Below are 24,636 nucleotides of genomic sequence, written 5' to 3'. Positions count from 1 at the left end.
AAACAATATTTCCCACGATGTGCTGTATCTTGAGAATTAGCCTATGTTGACCAAACTAACAAAAGATGTGCGTTTCCTATAGCTTGCCCACTTTATTTTTCAGCTAAAAATAATGTACCCTCAGGTTTGCTTGCATTGGGTCATTATTTATCAAGCACTGTTATGTAGTCAGGATGCTTCTCCCATAAACACTTTACACCTACCATATTTTTTTTTCAAAGGTATAATAGGAAAATGTAGTTTTTTTTTGCTTTGCTTTAATGTTTAGGCGACTCTTTTAGACTAAGCCTACAACCAATAAACCCATACAAAGATATTTGTGACATTTGATTTGTTAAAATAATCTGTATATAGAATGAAGCCATGATTATGTTGTCACAGGGATACAAATATCGTGTTAGATTAGATTATTTCAACACCTACACTTCTATATAGTTCTGACACAGCTAAGAACATAATTTTCCCACAGAATCGGCTTCAATAAATTTTTTTCTCTCTAACGAAGTTCTAAAGCTAAATCAATACACTGTGTAATAATCAGGCAAAGGGTGAAACATCATTTTTCTCAATACAACCAGAAACCAACCGACAAGAAGCTTTCTGAATTTATCCTGAAACATCTGTGACGTAGATATTTTTTTGACTGTTTATATATGCAAATAGTGTATTTATATGTCTCTTTGTTCTTATTTTGTAGATCTTTTCAATGCCTTCTATATGTGAATAAAAGTGATTCCACATTTGTTTTTTCTTTGGGCCAACATATACCATCAATTCTCACTTGGTCACAATGTCATGGATCAAAATTATACAATGCACAACAACAAAAACAGACAATTTTCTACATCATATTTGAAATCACCTTCCTTTCAGGCACATTCAAGGAAAATCACTAACATCTTTTCTTAAACATCAACAATTGCAAGGTATCACATGGACTAAACAGGCCATCAAGGGACCTGTTTAATAACTATGCCATTTACTACATATAACTGTCATACAAGATTTTCTTCAAGATGAAAACACTCAATTCCTTATCAAAATTATAATCACATAAGAGAATTATATCACTAATAAAGGATTCTATTTTGTTTTTCCTTTTACAATATAACCTGAGAACCTGAGTGAGTTCAGACATTACTTGGATTTAAAAATCCTTAGTCAAAAGTTCTTTCAGAAATACATCTTTTTATATATACATTTACATGAAGCATATACAAGGTATGTGGAATGTCTGTGAACTTGATTAGCATCCTCCTCTATTCAAAATAAAGTTCTGAGCATCTTTCAAAACCTTTTGCAAGTCCACAAATTGTGAAATCTCCATTGCTTCTTCTAGAGGTACCCAGACATATTTTTGGTGCTCATCAGAAAGAAGGATTGGGCACTCTGGGTTCTTCATTTCTGCACGCCAATACACAACTCTTTTAGGCTTTCCATTTACCTTATAATTTAAGGTCCTTTCAAATTTTCTCTCTAACGAAGTTCTAAAGCTAAATCAATACACTGTGTAATAATCAGGCAAAGGGTGAAACATCATTTTTCTCAATACAACCAGAAACCAACCGACAAGAAGCTTTCTGAATTTATCCTGAAACATCTGTGACGTAGATATTTTTTTGACTGTTTATATATGCAAATAGTGTAAGACCATTTTCCCGCAATTTTTTCCATTACATTTCAACTAAAATCTTATAGAAAGCAAACTTTACAAACACTTAGATGGTTATTTCTGGAAGTTATGATGTAATAATTCTTGGATAATGCAATGAAATCTTAGATTTTTTCTTCATGTGCCACACCTCGTACATACTTTTCCTGATTCTTAGACAGAGAAGTATTTAAATGGTAGATATAGATCTCATACAATTAAAGTTTAATATTCATAGATGTACATGTAAGCCAACTATATACATAATACAATGAAACAATGCTGCTAATATTAGTAAAATTTAGTGTATCTTTTGAGTATAGGAACTTTATTCAGTAATGATAGGATTGGGCAGCAGGCTAAACCAGGCCCTATCCATATTCCAGTATAGGAATACATTAATGTATAACAGTAATAAAAAAAGAATGTGTTCCAGGTTACTTTTTGTTCATATTTGCACAAATAATATTTTTTCCAACAAATGAAGGGTTTAAATCCTCAACTATGGTTCTAAGACAATTAATAACAAGGTGTATTAGGGGACACAAATGTTAAACTCATGATAACCAATCATGGTAGAAATCTTATTTCGGACAATAAGAAGAATTTGGCACAGCAAGGGTTTTTGACCCTATGAAAATATGGAATAATAGTTGTTACTGTAATTTGAATGTTTTTAAGTTATAAGCAGGTAAAATCAGGAGACCAGAAAAAATGCAACCCATCAAAATAAAGTCATATAAGCACTAGAATAAGTAGGCACATTAATGAACAACCAGAAGACTAAAAAAAAGGCAATTACTCCTTAAAGGTAATGTCAATGTATATGCTATTTGCAATGTAATGCCAGACTTAACATGGATATGAATCATACGGTCTAAAGCATTGCGTAACTTTAAAATGATTTTATTCTGAGTGTTTAATTATCATTCAATAACAATTAGAGGGGTGTTTCATACTAACAATATATCCTGTCATTATGTTTGTGAGGTATTACATTTGTATTTACAAAAACCTATTTCTCAACAAGACCAGATTGTTTTCCATACTAAATTGCAATCTATAAATTACGTTTTTGCATAATTACAAAAAAAGTCAGTCCTTTGTATTATTTATACAGTAAGGCTTCTGTTCTGTTTTATTGTCATTCTAAATGGTCCTTCTCGCTTAGCATTTACATCAAGTCAAATTAAATAACCTAATGTCTCTTCAATATGTGTCAGTAAAACACCTGAAGACCTGCAGGTAATAGAGAATTATTGCAGTACCAGTCTAATTAAAATTAGCCCCTCCGATTTTTATTTGTTTCGCATACATCAAAAATAAAAATAAAAACGCTAAGTCTAATTTTAATTAGACTGTTACAGTACATATGTACTTATTCATTCAATCATTATAGACGACTGACCTGAATTGAGTTATTTCCCTTTGGAAGTCTTTCTATTTATTTTATACTGCATGTACTGTACATGTACACAAATTCTGGGGTATCATTAATTGTTAATAAATGTATTTAAAAACATATCAGCAATATGTTTACTGTGATGTTTTACTATTGGTTAGAGTCAGACATGATCATAACTGTATAGGTCTATACATGTACATGTACCTTTCGGTAGACTATGGTATAGAAAGGGGTTTCTACAAGCACTCAGAATAATCTGTATCATGCTTCATGCCCAAACTATTTTGTTGAGGACAAGCTGATTTTTATTAATTAATATGTTTTTCATTATATTTCATTTCTTTAAATTTGGTCTGTTCTGTTCAGTGTTCTGAGTTACTATACACTACATTGCATTTTGCATTTACTTGACATAGTGCTCACTGACTGTTATTTGTTAAATAGGGGTTTGATGTCCTAAATTTTCCACTTGTGAGTAGTATTTTATTTTGGCATTAATACTCAGAGTTTTGGACAGTATTTCAATGTGGAATTAGAAGACCAAGATGTGTATAATTGAAAGCCGTATAGCCAGCAAATAAGGTATTTATGATGTTAATTTTTCCTTTTACTTTTCATTTCTCTTACTGGCACTTTGCAAGTTAAAGCTTTTTGTATTCCAAAGTTATCTTGCTCTTTTTATTATATTGATTTTGAATATTATTGAGTCAGTTTAATTGATTTGATTCTAAAGTACCTTGTTATAGTGAGTATTTACAACGAACTTTAGTGGTCAGTTTGTGTATATTTATAGTTAACTGTTGGTATTACATTTAACAGCTTAATTGTTGAGATGTGCTCTATTTATGTGTTCAATATGTTTTGAACATGCAAATGCAATTTGATCGATGCTATCTGTCACAGCATTTGCAATAATGTTCGATAATTTGCATTTATTTGATAATTGATTTATTTTGATTGCATATTTATATGTCTCTTTGTTCTTATTTTGTAGATCTTTTCAATGCCTTCTATATGTGAATAAAAGTGATTCCACATTTGTTTTTTCTTTGGGCCAACATATACCATCAATTCTCACTTGGTCACAATGTCATGGATCAAAATTATACAATGCACAACAACAAAAACAGACAATTTTCTACATCATATTTGAAATCACCTTCCTTTCAGGCACATTCAAGGAAAATCACTAACATCTTTTCTTAAACATCAACAATTGCAAGGTATCACATGGACTAAACAGGCCATCAAGGGACCTGTTTAATAACTATGCCATTTACTACATATAACTGTCATACAAGATTTTCTTCAAGATGAAAACACTCAATTCCTTATCAAAATTATAATCACATAAGAGAATTATATCACTAATAAAGGATTCTATTTTGTTTTTCCTTTTACAATATAACCTGAGAACCTGAGTGAGTTCAGACATTACTTGGATTTAAAAATCCTTAGTCAAAAGTTCTTTCAGAAATACATCTTTTTATATATACATTTACATGAAGCATATACAAGGTATGTGGAATGTCTGTGAACTTGATTAGCATCCTCCTCTATTCAAAATAAAGTTCTGAGCATCTTTCAAAACCTTTTGCAAGTCCACAAATTGTGAAATCTCCATTGCTTCTTCTAGAGGTACCCAGACATATTTTTGGTGCTCATCAGAAAGAAGGATTGGGCACTCTGGGTTCTTCATTTCTGCAAGCCAATACACAACTCTTTTAGGCTTTCCATTTACCTTATAATTTAAGGTCCTTTCAAATTCTGACTGAATGTCATACAAGTTTTCAGTAAGCCCTGCCTCTTCTTCTGTTTCTCGCTTGGCTGTTTGTAGCTCAGACTCACCTGGATCAACATGTCCTAAGAAAAGAAATTGGAACAAAGATTTAGTCATATATACTCTACCATCAACCAAACTTTAAATTTGTCCACTATTCACAGTGAAGTCACTTGTGTCCTCCACTGTGACTTCACCAAATTAAAAACACCAAAAATTGGTAGAAAATTGCCCCATTTCAATGGTTTTCAATATTACTGAAATATTAAACTGCTATAACCATTAAATATACCTTGGTATAAAGACAGAAGAAGTTAATTAAAGACAATTTTTTAAATGGCGACTGCGGAGAGTGGAGACACTTTGACTTCCACTGTGGAGAATGAAGGAATTAAAATTTGTATTGACAGTAGTGTACATTGAAATCCTGGGGAAAAAGTATTAAGTACAAGTTCAAACAAAATTCAGACACAGTCAATGGTAAAATGATTTATGGCATAGAAAAAGCCACCAAATAAACAATGCTTTTTCCATCTATATATGCTATATTTTACAATCTTTTCTATATCTAGACCTGTATTTTTGAGAAAATCATACATCATTATCTCCCAATAAAATCAACCAAATCGAACAAAATCAAGAACAATAACTTCTACAAAGTGCCAATTTTATGTACAATCTATATAATATTTATCTCAAAAATGCAACAACTAAATGAAAAACTAAAACTGGTTATGTGACCAGTAACTGTTTTTGAACAAGAAATAAAACTGACTTGGTGGGTTGTATAATGACTGCTACTTGAATATACAATGTGCAACTAAACCTGTCGAGTTTAAACATTTGATGACCAATGTGGACACAGGATTTTTATTGGACACAATTTTTACCGGGATAAACGTAACCGTAAGCAATTTTGACACACAACATTGCAAAAAGAAAAAATTGCCCAGTTGGTAGGTAGACATTGGATACACTTTTGGTAAAAAAAACATCAAGATGGTGGAAAGGGGTTTCTGTTACATGAATTAACTGTAACTCCTGCAATTTCATAATGTCACAACAAAACAGGTGACACATTGGACTAAAATTTGATCAGACCAGGCAGCCCAGAGACTTATCGCATATGACAGTTTTTTGGGAGTGTTTCAGGTTTCAGCTACTTATAAGGCCATAATATATATCTGATTCCTGATACCCAGTTACCATTCCTACATTATTTTATGTACCTACTTTAAACATTTTATGGCTCAAGCACCAAACGGTCTGGATTTTTTTTCCCATTAACTCAATGTAAAATATTTTTTAAAAATAAAATTAATTCCCAATGTCCCTGTCCTACTTTTTCTAAGTACTATTTGTAGGAAAGAAGACTATTATTATTTTTTTTGCATAACAGTGACAGAGCATCAGGAAAGTCATATTCATGAAGAGAACTATGAAAGATAAATGGATCAACATCGGAAAAGATATATTTAGGATATGCAGAAAGGAAGTGATTGATTGAACTTTTAAAGCTCACTAACTTTTTTCATGTTCGTCAAAAAATCAGCTATATAACAACATAATGGCATTAATTATAAAAAAAAGTCAAGTGTAATTTGTGTATAAATAGTTCTATCCCTCATCGGCAAAGCAAAAAATCTGTTTAATCATATCAAAATTCATGTATTTGATACTTCCAATCTGATAGAATTTAAGGTTTGTGAACCATAAGTAAACCTCAAAGCAGTGAGTACCTAAACGAAAAACATTAACAGTGTGATACTTCCAGGTATCAGTCTTGTATTACATATTCCTGAGCGGGTGCACGTCAAAACATGGCAGCTAAAAAATATAGTGCGTTTCTTTTTTGCCTTTTCCTGTTTTTGTTTCTTGGCAATCATTTTTCATCACAAGTACAGGGTAAATATCAATCTATGACACAAAAAATTTGTTTTTGAGAAAAAACAGTATTTTCATGAAAAATAATGCTTCAGAAAAGGGGTCTATTTTATGAACTCAAAATAAAAGTGAAAGTAGAAAAAGTCTATTTTTAGTTTGACCTGTCCTGGTGTACCAAAGTTCGTGCCTTTTTTTTCTAAAATGGACCTAAAAATTATTTTTGACATTTCCTTAATTGAAAAACATCGTCAAGAGTTAGATTGAAACTCCTCGTCTATTTTTTAAAAAATCATGAAAATTTAAGGTATATTATAGAAGCCTATGGGGCAAAGAATACAAGACTGAAACCTTCCAACTGGGTTCAGGTACGAGAACACAATTCCCTTTGGTTTTCGTTGTATATAGAATATAGTCCCAACTTTGGTAGTAGGTACCTTCCACATTTTTTCATATTTTTATTGGAAACTTATTTGCTGAAGATTTGCCTCTAATTGGTAGAAAATAGGTTAAAATTACATGGGATTTTTTTTCATTGATCAATTCTGACTGAAAGTTGTGATTTGGTGCGGTGGAAGAAGGTTAAAATTTAGGACTTTTAACTCAGTTCATTTGTCATGTTTACCCCATCTCCAAATTGTATGTATTAATTTCAGAAAATGATGGTAAAATTTTCTACAATTTATATATAAAATTCTGTTTGTACATATCTTTAGGCCAGAGAAGTTTTATTCAGTTTGCACCGGTGGAATTTTTTTAATCTGCTCAAATGTGTATATTGAAATGCACTTGAAAATTAATTGCGGTCTCGTGCCATCATACATTGTATATGCAAGCAAGGTTTTAGGTAGGGTCTCACTAACCACTTCCGGGTCAAATGGCCACCCCCCTATGTAGTACCAAAAACACACTGAACCTAGACATATGCATTGTAAGTGCATTATTTGTGTGTATTCTGATTAAAAGTAGTCAAAATAAAGCTGAGAATGTGTACTTTAAAATCATATATGTAATTAACTACAAAAGTGTATGAATATTGTTTACATGTGTGAGTAATTTGCCTCCATGCTGTCAGTTAGCAGAACAGGTAAAAATGTGGATTTTCAGTATTATTTATTCAAGTAAATTTTGTGAAGAATTTCTACTATGATCGTACCATTAGCATAATGATTTTGGAAGCCTTATTTTCAAAGCTTCGCAACGGTATGCAGCTTTAAGATGTCATTTGTCCTGGGAATTCACAGTGAGACTTTGAAAATTACTTTTTTAACATGTAAAGTAATGGAAACGTTAGAAGTGGTTAGTGAGACCATAAATCACATTTTGAATTGCCTCCCTTGATAAAAGGTTTTAATTTTATTTGTTTTTTCCGTGTATACAGAAAACAATTGTGGACAAAAAGTTATATCACCTTTTGGAGGGGTCCAGTGGTGTTTGCCGTAAGATGTTTGCAAGAGAAGATACTCAATACGTGATTGGAATTTGCGAAAAATTAAAAGTCCAGCCGCAACTTTTTCCCCACCGGTAGTCATGGTGTTTTATACCTCCTACCGAAAGAGCTGACTTTTAAATTTACTATATCATTTGCTTTTCTTATTGAAAAGATTAATAAAAATGCTTTGAAACTATCATTGTCTTCTCCGTTTACTCACATAGGAAAACAATAGTGTTTTCAGTGACAAATTATTTTATATCTCGTATCCAAGGAAAGCGCGTCTTTCAAAATGGTGGATTTCTGCCGTCTCGCTAAGACCGAAATCATTTTTGAATAATTAATGAGAGCTATGAATTTCTTACATCTATTTTTTATTTGAAAAAAAGTTATTATGACTTCTCGTGTATTTTTCGAAATAAGAAATTACGGCATATTTGTGATACGTATGAGTGACTTAGAACAAGTCTAAACTTGTGATGTTTTCAGTAAAACAGGACATTGCGTTACAAAATGACGCCGGCGTAGTAGGGAAATTGTAACGGTGTTTGCATTGTTGAAATCATCAAAGTTGATATTGGATAAAAGTAGGTCTACGTGATGTATTTCATTTTTTTATATTCAGAATGTAGATAAAAAATCCTGCTAAGCATTTTTGTAGGAGTTTCATATTTAATGTTAAAATTTGTTTTATTGTCTTTGAACCTGAATTTTTGCCAAACTGACAATCCTTCAAATTAAATTACAGTAAATTTTTATTCATGTATGTTGATGGATTTCCCATAAAAAACACCATGTATATTGTAGTACATACAGTCATTGCATAATGTACAAATGTACTTTGTACATGTATGTAAAACTGACACAGGCTTACACTTATGTAATTGTTACATGCACACATACATTGTACATGTAGGAGTGCTGTACAATGGCAGTAATTTTTTTTTTTTTTTGCATTATTCTTTAACTAGGTCTGTAAAGCTTTGAAAAGCTGTATTTGCCAAAATTTTGAAAGATTGAGGATTACATGTGTATATGTATTATAGAAATTTGTAATACATGTAGATTTACTGAATTCTGTACGTTAAAACTTAAGTCATTATAAGTATGCATCATGTGAGGCCTTCTTTTATTTTGTTTGGTTTAATTTTGAAAAATAATTAATGCCTCAACCAACATTAAAAAAAGGTTGTCTTTGTTTCCCATGGAAAAAAATAGCTTTTCTGCTTGACCCTGATCAGGAGCTTTAGCCTTATATTGGTAATGAGATAAAAAGTGAACTATCATGATCTTAAAAAAATAGACTGACCAATTAACAATGCAGTTTGAGTCATTCGTTTTCATATTTGAATTGTCTTAACCCATTGTTGATTAAACTAACAGATCCTTGAACCATGAAATCTGAATTCCAGATTTATACACATAATAGAACTTAGAGGAAAAATTTGCTGAATAATACAAATATTCTTTTTGTTTTAGGAGATGGGATAGTAGAACAATAGGATGAAATTTTAATTACAATTAAAGTATGGGAACACTATTTGAATGTCTGAAGGAAGCAAGATTAGAAAAGTACTATCCAACTCTAAGAGTAAATGGAATTACAAAATCTGAAGCATTAGCAAGATTAACACTGGATGAATGTTCTGCTATAGGGATTACTTCTCATGAAGATAAAAGGAGGCTATTGGAGTTGATAAATATAATAAAATCTGTCCATACAACAGAGCCTTCAGCATTATCTGCAGTTAGACCTAGCAGTAACAGCCAGTCAGCAAGAAAAAGGAACCGAAGTCCTTTGTTGCCTGGTGGTAGGAATCGAAGTGATCATGCTTTGCATGCAACCAGCGATGTAAGAGTTCATGAAAGGCCACTGCCACAACCTTCAGGTAGTCATTTAAGTCAGGCTGAGTTAAGGCAGTTGCTAGAAAGCTCAGATTCAGATTCTTCTTCTGAGTCTTCTGATCACTCAGATTATGAGCCTGCTACTAAACATCTGAATGCAGCATCATCTCCCCAACGTGTGCGCAGGTCAGTAGTTAGCAGAATCAAGCCAAAGGGATATAACTATGGAGTACCTTCAAGTGCATCTTCAACTCCAACTTCTAGTAGGGCAAGATCAAGAACTACTGGTGAAGAGAGAATTAAAGTATGTGTTAGAAAGAGACCAAGAAATAAACGTGAAATTAAAAACACTGATGATGATGTTGTACAAACAGAGAGTGACTCAACATTAATAGTAAATGAACCAAAAGCTGCTGTTGATCTCAGGGCGTATACTCTTCAGGTAATTTAATGTTGTGACGATGTCTTTGAAAGAATTTAAACCATGCACATACATGTACAATGCAACACATGTGAGGGTTAAGTGAATACAGTAATAATTAGACTAAAGTAGTAATAACTTACACTGAACCTTGATGTTGAAAGCTTTATGGCAAAAATGTTTTGAGTCATATTTTTGTACAGTTAATTCAAAAAAGCACTTGTGCATGTATTGTGAGTTTTTGGTGTTGAACTCAATTAAAGTCTGTATTGGTGTAGTCTGAAGATTCATACAATATACATGTACTATGAAACCTGGCTTAACCAAAGCTGGAAAGTCTTTTAGGACATGTTAATCATTGTAAATTAAATACATCTACTAAAGAGGTTTGGTTTAGACAGGTTTTACTGTATTATTGTCAATATTGAATGTTATTGCCAGTCAACAGACAATCTCCTTTTTTGTTCTGAATCACAATGTAATGTACTGGTAAAGATAACACATATATGCATTTATATTACATGTATATTTTGTAGCAATATTAACATTTTTTTGTTTTTTTTCATGTACAGCATGAGTTCATGTTTGATGAAGTTTTTAATGATAAGTGTTCCAATGAAGATGTGTACATAAGAGCCACAAGACCATTGATAAACTGTGTTTTTGAAGGGTGAGTAAAATGCCAACATTAACAAAAATATATTTGGTTACTACAGAAACAATGTTAAAGAATATGTTACATGTAGTCAACCTTTTTGCATAAACCTGCTTAATCTGTTACATTCATCATTATATACTGTTTATCCCTGAACACTTTTAAACAAGCATAAATATATGAAGCAATTACATTGTAGATTACAATTATAAACAATTTATTTTGTATTTTCTCTATGTTTATACATATTACATGTATAACCCAAACTCAGAACCGGTATAAAACATTATTACATGTACAGTATTAGGTATTTCACATACAAATGTATCACTAACTATACCTGTAGTACATTAATGAGATCACAGGCATGTCTTAACAGAATTACAGAGTAATCAGAGTAAAATTTACAAATATACATTTATATAAATATAAATTTACATGTAACTGTATTATAGGTAAATGTAACACTATTGAAGTAATGTGTAGTTTGTTTCACATAATGACTGAATATCTTCAACATATAATTAACATGGTGATTTAAGGTAAAAAAAACTGGTTTAGTGATGGCCACTTTGTAATTACAGGGGAAATGCTTCCTGCTTTGCCTATGGACAGACAGGTGCTGGTAAAACTCATACCATGATGGGAAACCAGGAGGTTCCTGGACAATATTTGTTGGCTGCCCATGATATATACTCTATTGTGGAATCTAAACAGTATGGTGCTGGACTCAAAGTCTGGGTCAGCTTTTTTGAGATTTATTGTGGACAATTGTTTGACCTCTTAAATAAAAGAAGCAGGTAAATACTTAGAAAATATACATGTATATTAAGTTTGAAGTAGTAGTGTATGATAGATCTAATCATTAAATTGTGTTCAAAATGACTGGATTTAAATTTTCATTTTACATTTATTTAGTTTATAATGGAGTAAGGCCACATCAAGTTAATTTGAAGATTCTCATCCACCAGCAACTAAAAATCTGGGGCGGGTGGGAGGATTTTATTTTGTATTTTTCCAAGATCTGTAAAATCTTATTCGTGCTGACAAATTTGTTGAAGAAATCCAGGAAATGCGTACTTTCTTTTATGTTTGTGCTATTCCAAGGCTTCATTTCTTTAATTCAACCTTATAATGTGACTAACAATGAAAACCATCCTGAAAAATATCAAGATATTCTGTAAACGTACACCACGTTAATCATATTTTTACCAGAAGTCTATAGTATTGTGTATAAGTAGAGTCGTGATGGATACAGACATAAAAGAAATTTGGAAATTTGAACCACCATAAAAAAATCAAAAATTTATAAAAATTTAGGGCAGGCAGTGATGAGAATCTACAAATTAACTTGATGTTGCCTAATAGTAAGCTGAAATAGTCATGGTTAACTTTATTTCATTTATTCACTTTGTACAGATTACAAGCCAGGGAAGATGGTTCAAACAGAGTATGTATAGCTGGACTGACTGAAACAGAAGCTAAAGATGTACAGGCGTTAATGCAGGTACCTGTTTTGTATATTTTGAATGAAATACCTAGGTGAATATAAACCATTATTTTTTAACTCGCCTGGCCCAACCTTGGCATCCATCTTCATCACCTCCTTTGTTGCCGTCGTTGTCCATTGTCATTAAGTTTTTCAAAACTCTTTTCCTCTGATACTTCTTAGAACCAAAATTGGTGTGAGTGTTCCTTAGAATATTTTGCATAGAACTGATGTGGAGATTTTTGATCCATCAAAAACATGGCTGCCATTACTAAAAATTTAACATAAGGGTCAGTCAGAAGTTTTTTGCATATATCTCCGAAACTATTAGGCTTAGCCAAATTCTTGTAGGGTAAAAGTGTTCAGCATGATGAGATCTATCTGTGAACAAATTTTTGTGTTAATCTGTAAAGATTGCACATTTCTGACATTATTTTTAATGTTATTTCTTTCAAAAATCTTCTCCTCTGACACTAATAGACCAACTAGAACCAAACAGGGTGTAAATATTTCTTAGTGTATTCCTCTTAGAACTGATGTGGGGATTTTTAATCCATTGAAAAAACATGGCCACCGTTGATAAAAATAGAATATAGCTGTCAGACAGAAGTTTTCCACATATATCTACCTCCAAAACTGTTAGGTATAACCAAAGTCTGACAGGGAAAAAGTGTTCAGTGTGATTAGATCTGTCTGTGGTCAAATTTTCATGATAATCTGTTAGGCTATGTTGGAGCTATTGCCCTTCTTCAACATCTTTTTGCTGTTTTTAATGTTATTACTTCAAAAAAATTCTCCGCAGAAACTACCGAATGTTCTCTAGGTTTGAACATTAGAATTTTTTATCCTGGAAAAAAACATGGACACTTTACAAAAATAGAATGTTAATTATGAAGCCAGGTGAGAAATTCAGGCTCATTAGAGCCTCTAGTCTTTTCAGTCTTTTGTTAAATGTAGACCAGTGATTTATATTATATCAATCCAATGAAATTTGCTTCATCTATAATTTGTATGAACAGTTAATGTGAAAAGGAAATCATAGCATGTTTCCAACAGTAGTTAAAAAGAGCACAATTCAAGGAAAATAAACAGGCACATCAAAGATCATTAAATAACCAAAATAACTGTACAAAGAGACAAAAATATATGAGCAACCAGGATTTCCACTGAGCATGGACCAGGTGCACCAGGAGGGTAAGCCTTCTCTGCTTTTATGAAAACACTTGCCAAGTTGCTAATAAATATTGATATGCTGTACATGTGTTTGAAGAAGTAACTTCTTATCAGCAACATTAAAATCAAATACATAGGAAGATCTTAATAAAGAAGGAAGTCTGTATACACCAGACCAGATACAGACATGTTAACACCGAACTGTTTAAAGCATAAAAAATATTCACAACATGGTCCATTTCACAAGAATTGGACCAGAATTCAGCAACAAAATTTAATTAGTATAAACAATTTATTTACCAGGTTATTGACTATGGCAACAATGCCAGAAGTAAAGGTGCTACAGGGGTTAATCCAGATTCATCTCGGTCTCATGCTGTTCTACAACTAGAAGTACGCAAATCAACTGATAAAAAAGTTGGAAGGTAGGTCATGTAGAAGTTTTCTTGATCTTATTTGACAATTTACATTAGTGGAAACCTTAATTGATAATAGATCTATGTCTTTAGTTAAGTTCAGTTTTAATTCTTACTGTTGCTGATAATCAATGAAAGTGCAGCATCAATTCTATTGCTATTTCGTGCAATTTTCTCTGACTATTGACAAATAATTTCCTTTCTCAGCATGGTAACGTTAGGAGGATAATCATTGTAAAAACCAAAGGATGTCAGTGACCTTGTCAAAGTGAAATGCAAACAACATTAATCTGTCTTGCTTTTGTCTAAAACTGATAGTAGAATTATAAAATTAGACTGAATAGTTGTTAACATAATTTCTTTTGTTCATGTGTTTAATATTTGTTCCAGGATATCTTTCATTGATTTAGCTGGTAGTGAAAGGGCTTCAGATGTTACTGACACAGACAAACAGACCAGACTAGAAGGGGCTGAAATAAACCAGAGTCTATTGGCTGTATGTTTTTTCAGAAATTTATTCTTATGATAAACTTTTGATTGATGCATAAAAAATTCAGAGGTACACTTCCACTACCAATTTTTTTAATACCATAAAATCTGTTTTCATAAAATTTGCTCACAATATGTTTTATTGCTTATATTTAGTTATGTGAATTAGAGGCCATTAGCCATTATAGATGCCTTGGTGATTTCTATCCTTGTGTGAATTAGAGGCCATTATAGATGCCTTGGTGATTTCTATCCTTATGTGAATTAGAGGCCATTATAGATGCCTTGGTGATTTCTATCCTTGTGTTAATTAGAGGCCATTATAGATGCCTTGGTGATTTCTATCCTTGTGTGAATTAGAGGCCATTATAGATGCCTTGGTGATTTCTATCCTTGTGTGAATTAGAGGCCATTAGCCATTATAGATGCCTTGGTGATTTTTATCCTTGTGTGAATTAGAGGCCATTAGCCATTATAGATGCCTTGGTGATTTTTATCCTTGTGTGAATTAGAGGCCATTAGCCATTATAGATGCCTTGGTGATTTTTATCCTTGTGTGAATTAGAGGCCATTATAGATGCCTTGTTGATTTCTATCCTTGTGTGAATTAGAGGCCATTATAGATGCCTTGGTGATTTCTATCCTTGTGTGAATTAGAGGCCATTATAGATGCCTTGTTGATTTCTATCCTTGTGTGAATTAGAGGCCATTATAGATGCCTTGGTGATTTCTATCCTTGTGTGAATTAGAGGCCATTATAGATGCCTTGGTGATTTCTATCCTTGTGTGAATTAGAGGCCATTATAGATGCCTTGGTGATTTCTATCCTTATGTGAATTAGAGGCCATTATAGATGCCTTGGTGATTTCTATCCTTGTGTGAATTAGAGGCCATTATAGATGCCTTGGTGATTTTTATCCTTGTGTGAATAAGAGGCCATTAGCCATTATAGATGCCTTGGTGATTTTTATCCTTGTGTGAATTAGAGGCCATTAGCCATTATAGATGCCTTGGTGATTTTTATCCTTGTGTGAATTAGAGGCCATTAGCCATTATAGATGCCTTGGTGATTTTTATCCGTGTGTGAATTAGAGGCCATTAGCCATTATAGATGCCTTGGTGATTTCTATCCGTGTGTGAATTAGAGGCCATTAGCCATTATAGATGCCTTGGTGATTTCTATCCGTGTGTGAATTAGAGGCCATTAGCCATTATAGATGCCTTAGTGATTTCTATCCTTATGTGAATTAGAGGCCATTATAGATGCCTTAGTGATTTCTATCCTTATGTGAATTAGAGGCCATTATAGATGCCTTGGTGATTTTTATCCTTGTGTGAATTAGAGGCCATTAGCCATTATAGATGCCTTGGTGATTTTTATCCTTGTGTGAATTAGAGGCCATTAGCCATTATAGATGCCTTGGTGATTTTTATCCATGTGTGAATTAGAGGCCATTAGCCATTATAGATGCCTTGGTGATTTTTATCCTTGTGTGAATAAGAGGCCATTAGCCATTATAGATGCCTTGGTGATTTTTATCCGTGTGTGAATTAGAGGCCATTAGCCATTATAGATGCCTTGGTGATTTCTATCCTTGTGTGAATTAGAGGCCATTAGCCATTATAGATGCCTTGGTGATTTTTATCCGTGTGTGAATTAGAGGCCATTAGCAATTATAGATGCCTTGGTGATTTTTATCCTTGTGTGAATTAGAGGCCATTAGCCATTATAGATGCCTTGGTGATTTTTATCCGTGTGTGAATTAGAGGCCATTAGCCATTATAGATGCCTTGGTGATTTCTATCCTTGTGTGAATTAGAGGCCATTAGCCATTATAGATGCCTTGGTGATTTTTATCCTTGTATGAATTAGAGGCCATTAGCCATTATAGATGCCTAGCGATTTCTATCCTTATGTGAATTAGAGGCCATTATAGATGCCTTAGTTATTTCTATCCTTGTGTGAATTAGAGGCCATTGTAGATGCCTTAGTTATTTCTATCCTTATGTTAATTAGAGGCCATTATAGATGCCTTAGTGAATTCTATCCTTGTGTGAAAGAGTAATCAAGGGAACCAAGGTTATAGCGGTAATCAAAAGAATGTAATCTAGGGACAAAGACCAGACATGGAAAACAGACACACACAACAAAGAACACAAAGTAACTAAAATGATACACACAAAGTAACAAAAGTAAATGAGCAACTCGGACTCCACTAAAAACTGGGAGCATGGACCAGGTGCACTGGTAGGGTAAGCGTCCTCTGCCTTTCTAGAAACACCCGCCGTGAATTAGAGGCCATTATAGATCCCTTAGTGATTTCTACCATGTGAATAAGAGGCCATTATAGATGCCTTAGTGATTTCTATCCTTGTGTGAATAAGAGGCCATTATAGATGACTTGTAGATAACTTATGGCCAGTGTTTAAATCTGTTGAACAACAAAGTCCTTGGTTTTTGCTAAATCGTATGTCTAATTTTAATGTAAACAACACTTGATATTTCCAGCTGAAAGAATGTATACGGTCAATAGATCAAGAAAGTAAACACAAGCCTTTCAGACAGAGTAAGCTGACTCATATCCTGAAAGAATCGTTCACAGGCAACTCTAAAACCTGTATGATAGCCAATATTTCTCCTACACAATCATCATGTGAACACACGTTGAACACACTTAGATATGCAGACAGGTAAATATACAATATATACACCCTATTGTTTGGTTATTCAATGTACAATTAAAACAGGTACCCTTAGAAATACTGACGAGTGAACGCAGTTCTACATAATGATCATACACCATGCATTGAACTTAATGTGGGTTGGTAAGAAAATATTTGATTCTTGGTTTGCTATTAGCTTATATTGAGCAAATAACTGTATTTTCAAAATTTGAAACTTTCAAACTGGAATTTGACTGTTGTTAATTGAGTATATTGTATTTGCATCTGCCCAACTGATTAGTGAGAAATCTTCAATACAACACAATTATCTCTACTCTAATGCAACTGTCAAAAACATACATGTGAAATTTACTGTTAGATATCTTAGAAACAATATTTGCACATTGGAAAAATTTGTTAAACCAATAGATGAAAATCATTATTACAATAAATCTTCTATTAGAATTTGGAAATGATAGATATAAACTAAAGTGTAAATCAATTGTACATCTATACTTTATATATTCAAGTTGTGAAGAATTTTGAAAAATACAATTTTTAGTCCTTTTTAATAATTAAACGAGTCTCAATATTATAGGTAAAAAAAAAACAACTTAACTGAAGCAGTGACAAAGAAAGTAAACAATACACCTGCATTTTGTAATTTGCTATGGTAAAGTGTTCTCTTGTAAATCATTTGAAAAACTGTAAAAAAAAAGTGTTGATTGTCCAGATTTTTAGTAAAAACATCAATGGAAAAATCCTTTTTGTTTGGAACCAAATTTCATGTTTATGCCTACCCATAAAGACTGTGAAAATTGGTACCCTACAAACAATAGTACTTTCACAGTAATACACTTTACAATATAAAAAGCTTATATATACACAGTCTTTTTAAAAAATGAACTGTCCAACAGGTGTCTATAAAGGTATAATGCAACTATTAAGTGAAATATAATTATGTTAATTTATAATGAAAAGGATGCAGATTACATTATTTGTATTTGACCTTTCAGGGTGAAAGAATTGCGCAAGCAGGGCATTCCTGGAGGATCTCGTAGTTCTGTTTCTAGTTCATTGTTACTGAACATACCACCATCTGGAGGGCCATCAGCCTTCCATCCTAACAATATTTTGTGTTCATCAACTCCAACACGACAGAGAACTGCCAGACATACTAGTAGTCATAGAGACAGTCGATCTTCTGAAAGAGATTTCCATCTAGACCCCAATGAAACACCCATTAAAGGTCATGGGGTTAAAAGGAAAACTGTTACAAAGAGTGCTACAAAAACAGCACAACCAAAACCAACTCCAAGTGTTCCGCTTCGAACAAATGTTGTGAGGCATGTTGCTCGTAGCTCATCTTCTCAAAGTGAGTCAGATCATGTGGATTCAGATTCTTGTAATATAGACCACAGTAAACCACATGTTAAAGTTGTTACAAACAGTCAAAATGTTCCTGTTGTCAAATCTACAGACACTGAAAATGATTTTCCAACTACTGATTTTAACAATGAGGACGAATTGAATGATTTGAATAGGACAGGTGGTAAACATGGAACAATGCCCGTTCAAGGAGCTGCATCCAATCAAAGTGTAGCATCTGCTCTGAAATTGTCCACTGCTGGCCATCCACTTCCTGTTGTTGATTGGAATGAACATGGAGCAAAACCTAAGTACCCACAATCTGCACATGGAGCTTCTCCAACTTCAGCTCCAATTCTGAGACAAAAAGTTTACAAAGATGAACAATCTTCTGGTGAAAGAAGTGAACCAAAAGAATATTCACCTAAAAATTTTGGATCAAGGAGTGTTATACCACAAGCCGGTAATAATCTATCACAACCAAAATCTGAACCAAAAGTAACAGTGCCATCAGTACCTACCGCAACACCACGTCTTTCTGATTCTTCTCCACAACATCATCATCAACCTGTTCTTTCAGAAGATTTTGATGATGACATGTTGTTTGATAAACCATCATTTCAGTCCAATATTTCTCAGAGACACAGGAGAACTCCATCTAATGGAGATACTGGTATGAATAATTTAGGATTAAGCCGAGGTAGAGATGCTCCTCTTAAAACTCCACAAGATCCTTCAGTTCATCCCATATTACCTGCTGTAATGCCAGCTAAAAGTAGTGATTTAACAATATTTTCGCAAAGGTCACCAGCACGCTTCAAAAGTAATTTTGAACAGCCTGATCTCGATCCCCCACCATTTCCTCTTGCTCTTGTTAATCCTACTGAAAGTCGGCCAAAAATTCCTAGAACACCTCCACCTATTCTTACACAAACTAATAAGGAATCACAAGGAGTAGATATTTCTACCATTTTGGAAGGTGTTAATGGACATAGAAAAATGCATGAAGATCAGCACTATGATAGGAGGTTACCAGAAAGAGAAATCAGTTCAAAAGATAGAGACAATTCCAGAGAACAACCGAGTGAATCTCCAGAACCATTAAACCTGGATTATTCCCCTTTGTCTACCAACCAGTGGTATAATACCCCAGCTAATTTGACTAATCATATAGCTACCTCTGTTCAAAAGTCAACAAATATAAGCTCTGAACAAAGTGAGGCTTATAACTCCAAAAACATTGAACCTAATAATAATAAATATGATCAACATAGCACTGTTCCATCAGATGATAGACTTAGGATCTTTCAGCCATTAGGATTTGAAGAAGATGAAACTGGTCTGAAAACTGTAGATGATAATCTACCAGAGTTTTTACCCATACAAGCTAGACATGGTGTTCATGACAAACCTGCTCAGTCCTTGTCAGTTGCTCATAAAGATGTTGCTAGCAGGTTAAAGTCAGCTTTTTCTAAACCAGAACCAGATAATTCTAGATCTTTTAAGTCTGAACCAGATAGGGCTAGAATAAGGTCGTCTGCACATGATCATTCTAGGTCAAAACATATGCAGAATAATTTGTCTGGTCATAGTGATAGTGGTCATGTAACCAATTTATCAGTGGAAACAACTCAGGGAGATTCTGAAAATGGTTATTCTAGATTGGCTTCAAAAGATGGTGCCTTTAGTGATACAGACATTCACAAACCAAAAGTTTCTACATCAAAAGGGAGGCAACATGTATCTAGGTCACCTGTTGGTGATAGAAATGCAGGTTCAAAAACACCTGTGAATCAGAAAGGCACACACTCCCCGTGTAATATCTCACGCTCAGCAAGTAATGTGATCAAAACAGAAAAATTGAACAATGGTTCAGCTTTTTCACCAATACATCCACAGCCTGTAACAAACAGTGTCGTATCAAAAACTACTGTAGGACAGTCAAGCAAAGATCTGGTTTATCCAAAACCTGTGGTGTCTCCTTCTTCATCCGATCCAAGAAATCTGGACATAGAATCAATGAGTATAAGGTGAGGATATAGATTATTACTCCTCCTTTAGCAAAGTGTGGGAACATTTCAAATCTTGTATCCCTGAGTGCAAATTGGACTTGCATGTATATTCAAGTGAAAAAGACAGATAAGCTAAAAATCAATACAGGTTTTTGATGTGTAGATTTACATGTAAGTACAACTATGATTTGATGTTAATTTTTCATTTTGTAGGGAATTTGAGTTAGTAGTTTATCCGAACCACAGGAATCATGTACAATAATCTTCTACAATAAATTCTATTTTGTTTATAAAATTGAATTAAAGTTTTTTTTGTGGTTTTGTTAAAGTTTGCTAGAACATTTATCACTCTGTTTATGCAAAGTAAAAAAATGAATTGGAACAAATGCTAATGTTATTTTCTCTACTGTTACAGACAAAAATTGATTGCATCTCATGAAGATCAGCTGGCTTCAGTTACTTCCCTTTGTAAACAGGAGATGAAGTTACTACTTGGTGCTAAAGCTGGACAAAAGGTAGATTATCAATATATATATATCTTATCTTATCTTTGGTGATTGTTCAAAATTTTCTTTCTTGTTATGCTATTTTATTAAACAATATCCAAATAAAAAAATTACACTGAAACATTATATACTTAACCAGCTTTACCTTCAAATAGTAAGTTAAACTGCACAATACTTTATGATGTTCATATCATTACCAAAAAATCTGTTTTTTTTCATTTTGCATGTGTACTATTGATATTTATATTGACAACATGGTGTGTATATTGTGTCTTTCATTTCTTTAGAAGGAAAACTTGTTTTAAAGCCACAATAGAAATTATCCTCATTCCCTCCTGACCCAATTTTTTTCATTCTCCCTGAAAAATCTTATTTTGATTTTTTCTGCAGTTCAGGTAAATTTCTTTTAAATTGACTGCATTTTTCACTTAAAGTGATAAAAAATAAAAAATAAAATTTTGCCTGGATGCCTGCCCATCCCTAATTTTGAAAAATGTTGGATGAGAATCTAAGAATTTTTTTATGATGGCCAAAAGCACAATTTCGCAGAACAGTTTAAGTCTAAACCTATTTTCTGTGGAGAATAATGTACAAATAGGCATTCAATAGACACAAGATTTTATGTGTCTTTTTAATACTGCATTTTTACTACACATATGTTTGTACATGTATTTTTAATACTTCTAGTTAGTGAATTGATTTTTTGATATCCTATCTTGGCCAAATATTTATAAATTCCTGAGAATGTTTTTGAACTGATTAATTACTTTTTTTTTCAGACATTTGATGAGTACATCCAGAGGGTCAGTAATATTTTGAGCCAGAAAATGTCCTCCATTCGTCTTTTACAAGAACAGATTGATGGTTACGTAGCATCTAAACTACAGGATGAAGAAGCTAGATAACAGCATGATTGATTTTTATTTTGTAATACATGCCATAGTCTGTTCTTTCATAAGTTTTGTAAAGTTTTTTTAAGCTTAAGCTTATAAAGATCAAGCTAGTTTGTATGATATTCTATGTATTTCATGCCTTGCTAATCATTGAGATTTTAGGTTTATGTCTCTCTTCATCATATCTCAGGCTGAAACTTTTATTTCTATAAAAGTAGAATCAAATTATAATGAAACTTGGTGTACTTGGCATACCTGTTCATTAGGAAATGGTATTACGACTTCATGTTATTGTACTATTTCTTTTAAAAAAAATGTGACAGAGTATGAGACAGACATTTTGTTTATTGTATTAACTGCTCTATACCCATATTTGGATAATATTTTTGCTTTTACAATTGAACAAATTTCCACATTCAAACCTGTCACCATGATGGCTTATTATCAGATCTTGTTGAATACTTCTGTGCTCTCTTTATTGAGATCATATTATAGTAAGTGAGTAGAAATATTGTTGTATCAAGCTGTCAATTTACTAATAACAAAGATTTAAGGAGGTAGACCAAGGGTAAAAGACATAACTCTTACAAATCATTGGAACGTTTGTGTAAAGCATTTTACATTTATCTCATCTAAGCATCAAAGTAACTTGGATTTATTTCAATTTATTTCAAATGAAAGCTTGATAGGCTTTGATGAAATTGAATATAATGCAAACATACCACTGATTACAGAAGTTATGTTCCTTACTCCAGGTCTACCTCTTTAAGATGCTTCTGTATAATTACATATGTCATTTAGAAAAGGGGCATTGAAATAGTTATATTTATCAAATACTTCAGTTTAAAGTAATTAGCTTCAGAATGTGTAGGCATAGTTGAATATTACTGATATTGTTTCTATATTATTAAGTTATGTGTTTTATGTCACTGAATTTATGGAATTTTGTTTTTACTGTTAGATATTTATAGTAATGGCTGATGTACATTTAAGCAAAGAAGTAAATGTTTCAGTCTGTTATGGTGATGTTAAAACAACTCTAAAGGCATAGAAAACTATTGAGTTAATTTGATTAGTGTGATGAGAGATTTAATGAATTCCACTAACAAACACTATTTTTAGATAAACCGTCAAAAGTTGAAAAGATTATCAAATTAAAAAATAACCTAGTTTTATGCTCTTCTATTAAACTTCCTCCCTATCCCTTACAGTCCATTTTAATGGCCTAAAACTAACATTCCGTCCATAGAGTAAAGTTAGTGGCAGCTAGAAAAGAAAACTGTGATTGTTTCCACATTGTGATATTTAAGATAGGATGGTTATTGATATGAAATCCATTTTGTGTTAATAATTGCATTATTTTCTGTTGTTGTTTTTTATCATTTGTTTTTTAAATCCTATTAAGTCTAAGTAAAACAAGGAAAATGTTTGAATTGACTCTTTTATAAAATTTTGACTTTGAACATACCCAAGACCATTTCAGGCATATGTTATAATTCTGGTATGAATGATTAGTGATGGTAACAGAAAAAAAAATCTCATAATGTTTGTTCTTCGCTTATGTATTGGTCATGACACATTTTTATTTTGGGGGGGGGTGGGGGTGGGGGAATGGAAATTCAGACAATGTTGATTAATGAATTCAAAAATCAAAAGGAAAAGGTTTTCTGACTCTTGTCCTTAATTTGATTTGTTGTTTGGATGTAGTAAAGTTTGAATCACTGCAATTCTCTAATTAGTATATATTTCTGACTTGTATTCAAACTTGCCATTGTTTTATTTGTTTCTGATTATTTATGAAAGTCATTTATAACATTGCAAGTCTGATTCCTAGTGTGTTTTTAGACTATGGAAACATTCATTGAAATCATTTTGCCGAAATTCCATTGAAATGCTAACTGTTTATTTTTTATAGAATTAACTACCGGTACATGTACTTGCATTTGACATAATTGATCACTAATAGCAGTGTTGTCTCTTTTTCAAGGTATTTTGTTTATTTACAACTTTCTATTTTACTTTTTAGATTGTAAAGAAATTTTTGTCTTATTTGAGATATAAATGAGATGAACAGTAATGGGAGACAACTCCAAAATATTCTGTTTTGAAATATACACAAGTAAAAAAATGTGTATCACTTGTTGGGCCGTCGTAGTATTTTGTGATAAATAGCATTTTATTGTTATTATTATTTTTTTTACAGATTCACCGATTTTTGTTGTACTAAACAAGAATTGTAATTTATTTATTATTTATATTTCCATTTTTAAATTAAATTATTTTTAAACATATCTAGTTTATTTCTAAGTTTATCACCAATGATGATAGAACTAATGATGGAATTACAATGATGGTGAAGTAGTTTCACATATTACATTTTTTGTTCCAGTTTCAGTGCTACAGATGGACTTATTGGTACAATGTAGTAAAAGTAAAGTTTTTTTTCTTTTTGTTTATGACAGGTATTTTGTTGAAATAATTTTTCTGAAATAAGTTGCATGTATTGGAATTGAAGGAAATTTTATATGATGGTTCAACACCATATGTACTTGATCA

General features: G+C 32.5%; 2 protein-coding genes across 2 annotated transcripts; one reads left to right on the top strand and one right to left on the bottom strand.

The window, feature by feature from the left end:
* Positions 1-834: 834 nt before the first annotated feature.
* LOC148621577 (bis(5'-nucleosyl)-tetraphosphatase [asymmetrical]-like) lies at positions 835-8,283 on the bottom strand. Its single transcript, XM_088576092.1, has 2 exons — positions 8,129-8,283; positions 835-4,919 (listed from the first exon to the last, which is right to left on the bottom strand). Exons 1-2 carry the CDS (start codon positions 8,247-8,249, stop codon positions 4,600-4,602), a joined length of 441 nt encoding a protein of 146 aa, XP_088432218.1. The 5' UTR covers positions 8,250-8,283; the 3' UTR covers positions 835-4,599.
* A 147-nt stretch (positions 8,284-8,430) lies between these two features.
* LOC148621576 (uncharacterized) lies at positions 8,431-24,371 on the top strand. The gene is made up of 11 exons (XM_088576081.1): positions 8,431-8,736; positions 9,629-10,436; positions 10,988-11,085; positions 11,655-11,870; positions 12,490-12,577; positions 14,036-14,157; positions 14,539-14,644; positions 17,147-17,328; positions 18,318-20,699; positions 21,097-21,196; positions 21,967-24,371. Exons 2-11 carry the CDS (start codon positions 9,678-9,680, stop codon positions 22,090-22,092), a joined length of 4,179 nt encoding a protein of 1,392 aa, XP_088432207.1. The 5' UTR covers positions 8,431-8,736; positions 9,629-9,677; the 3' UTR covers positions 22,093-24,371.
* Positions 24,372-24,636: the final 265 nt, after the last annotated feature.

Source organism: Perna viridis, chromosome 3 (assembly GCF_037379345.1).
Source record: "Perna viridis isolate PV_CMFRI_1.1 ecotype Kerala chromosome 3, ASM3737934v1, whole genome shotgun sequence".
Classification (NCBI taxonomy): Eukaryota; Metazoa; Mollusca; class Bivalvia; order Mytilida; family Mytilidae; genus Perna; species Perna viridis.
Note: the sequence above shows the minus strand (reverse complement) of the source record. Positions and strands in the feature narration are given on the sequence as shown.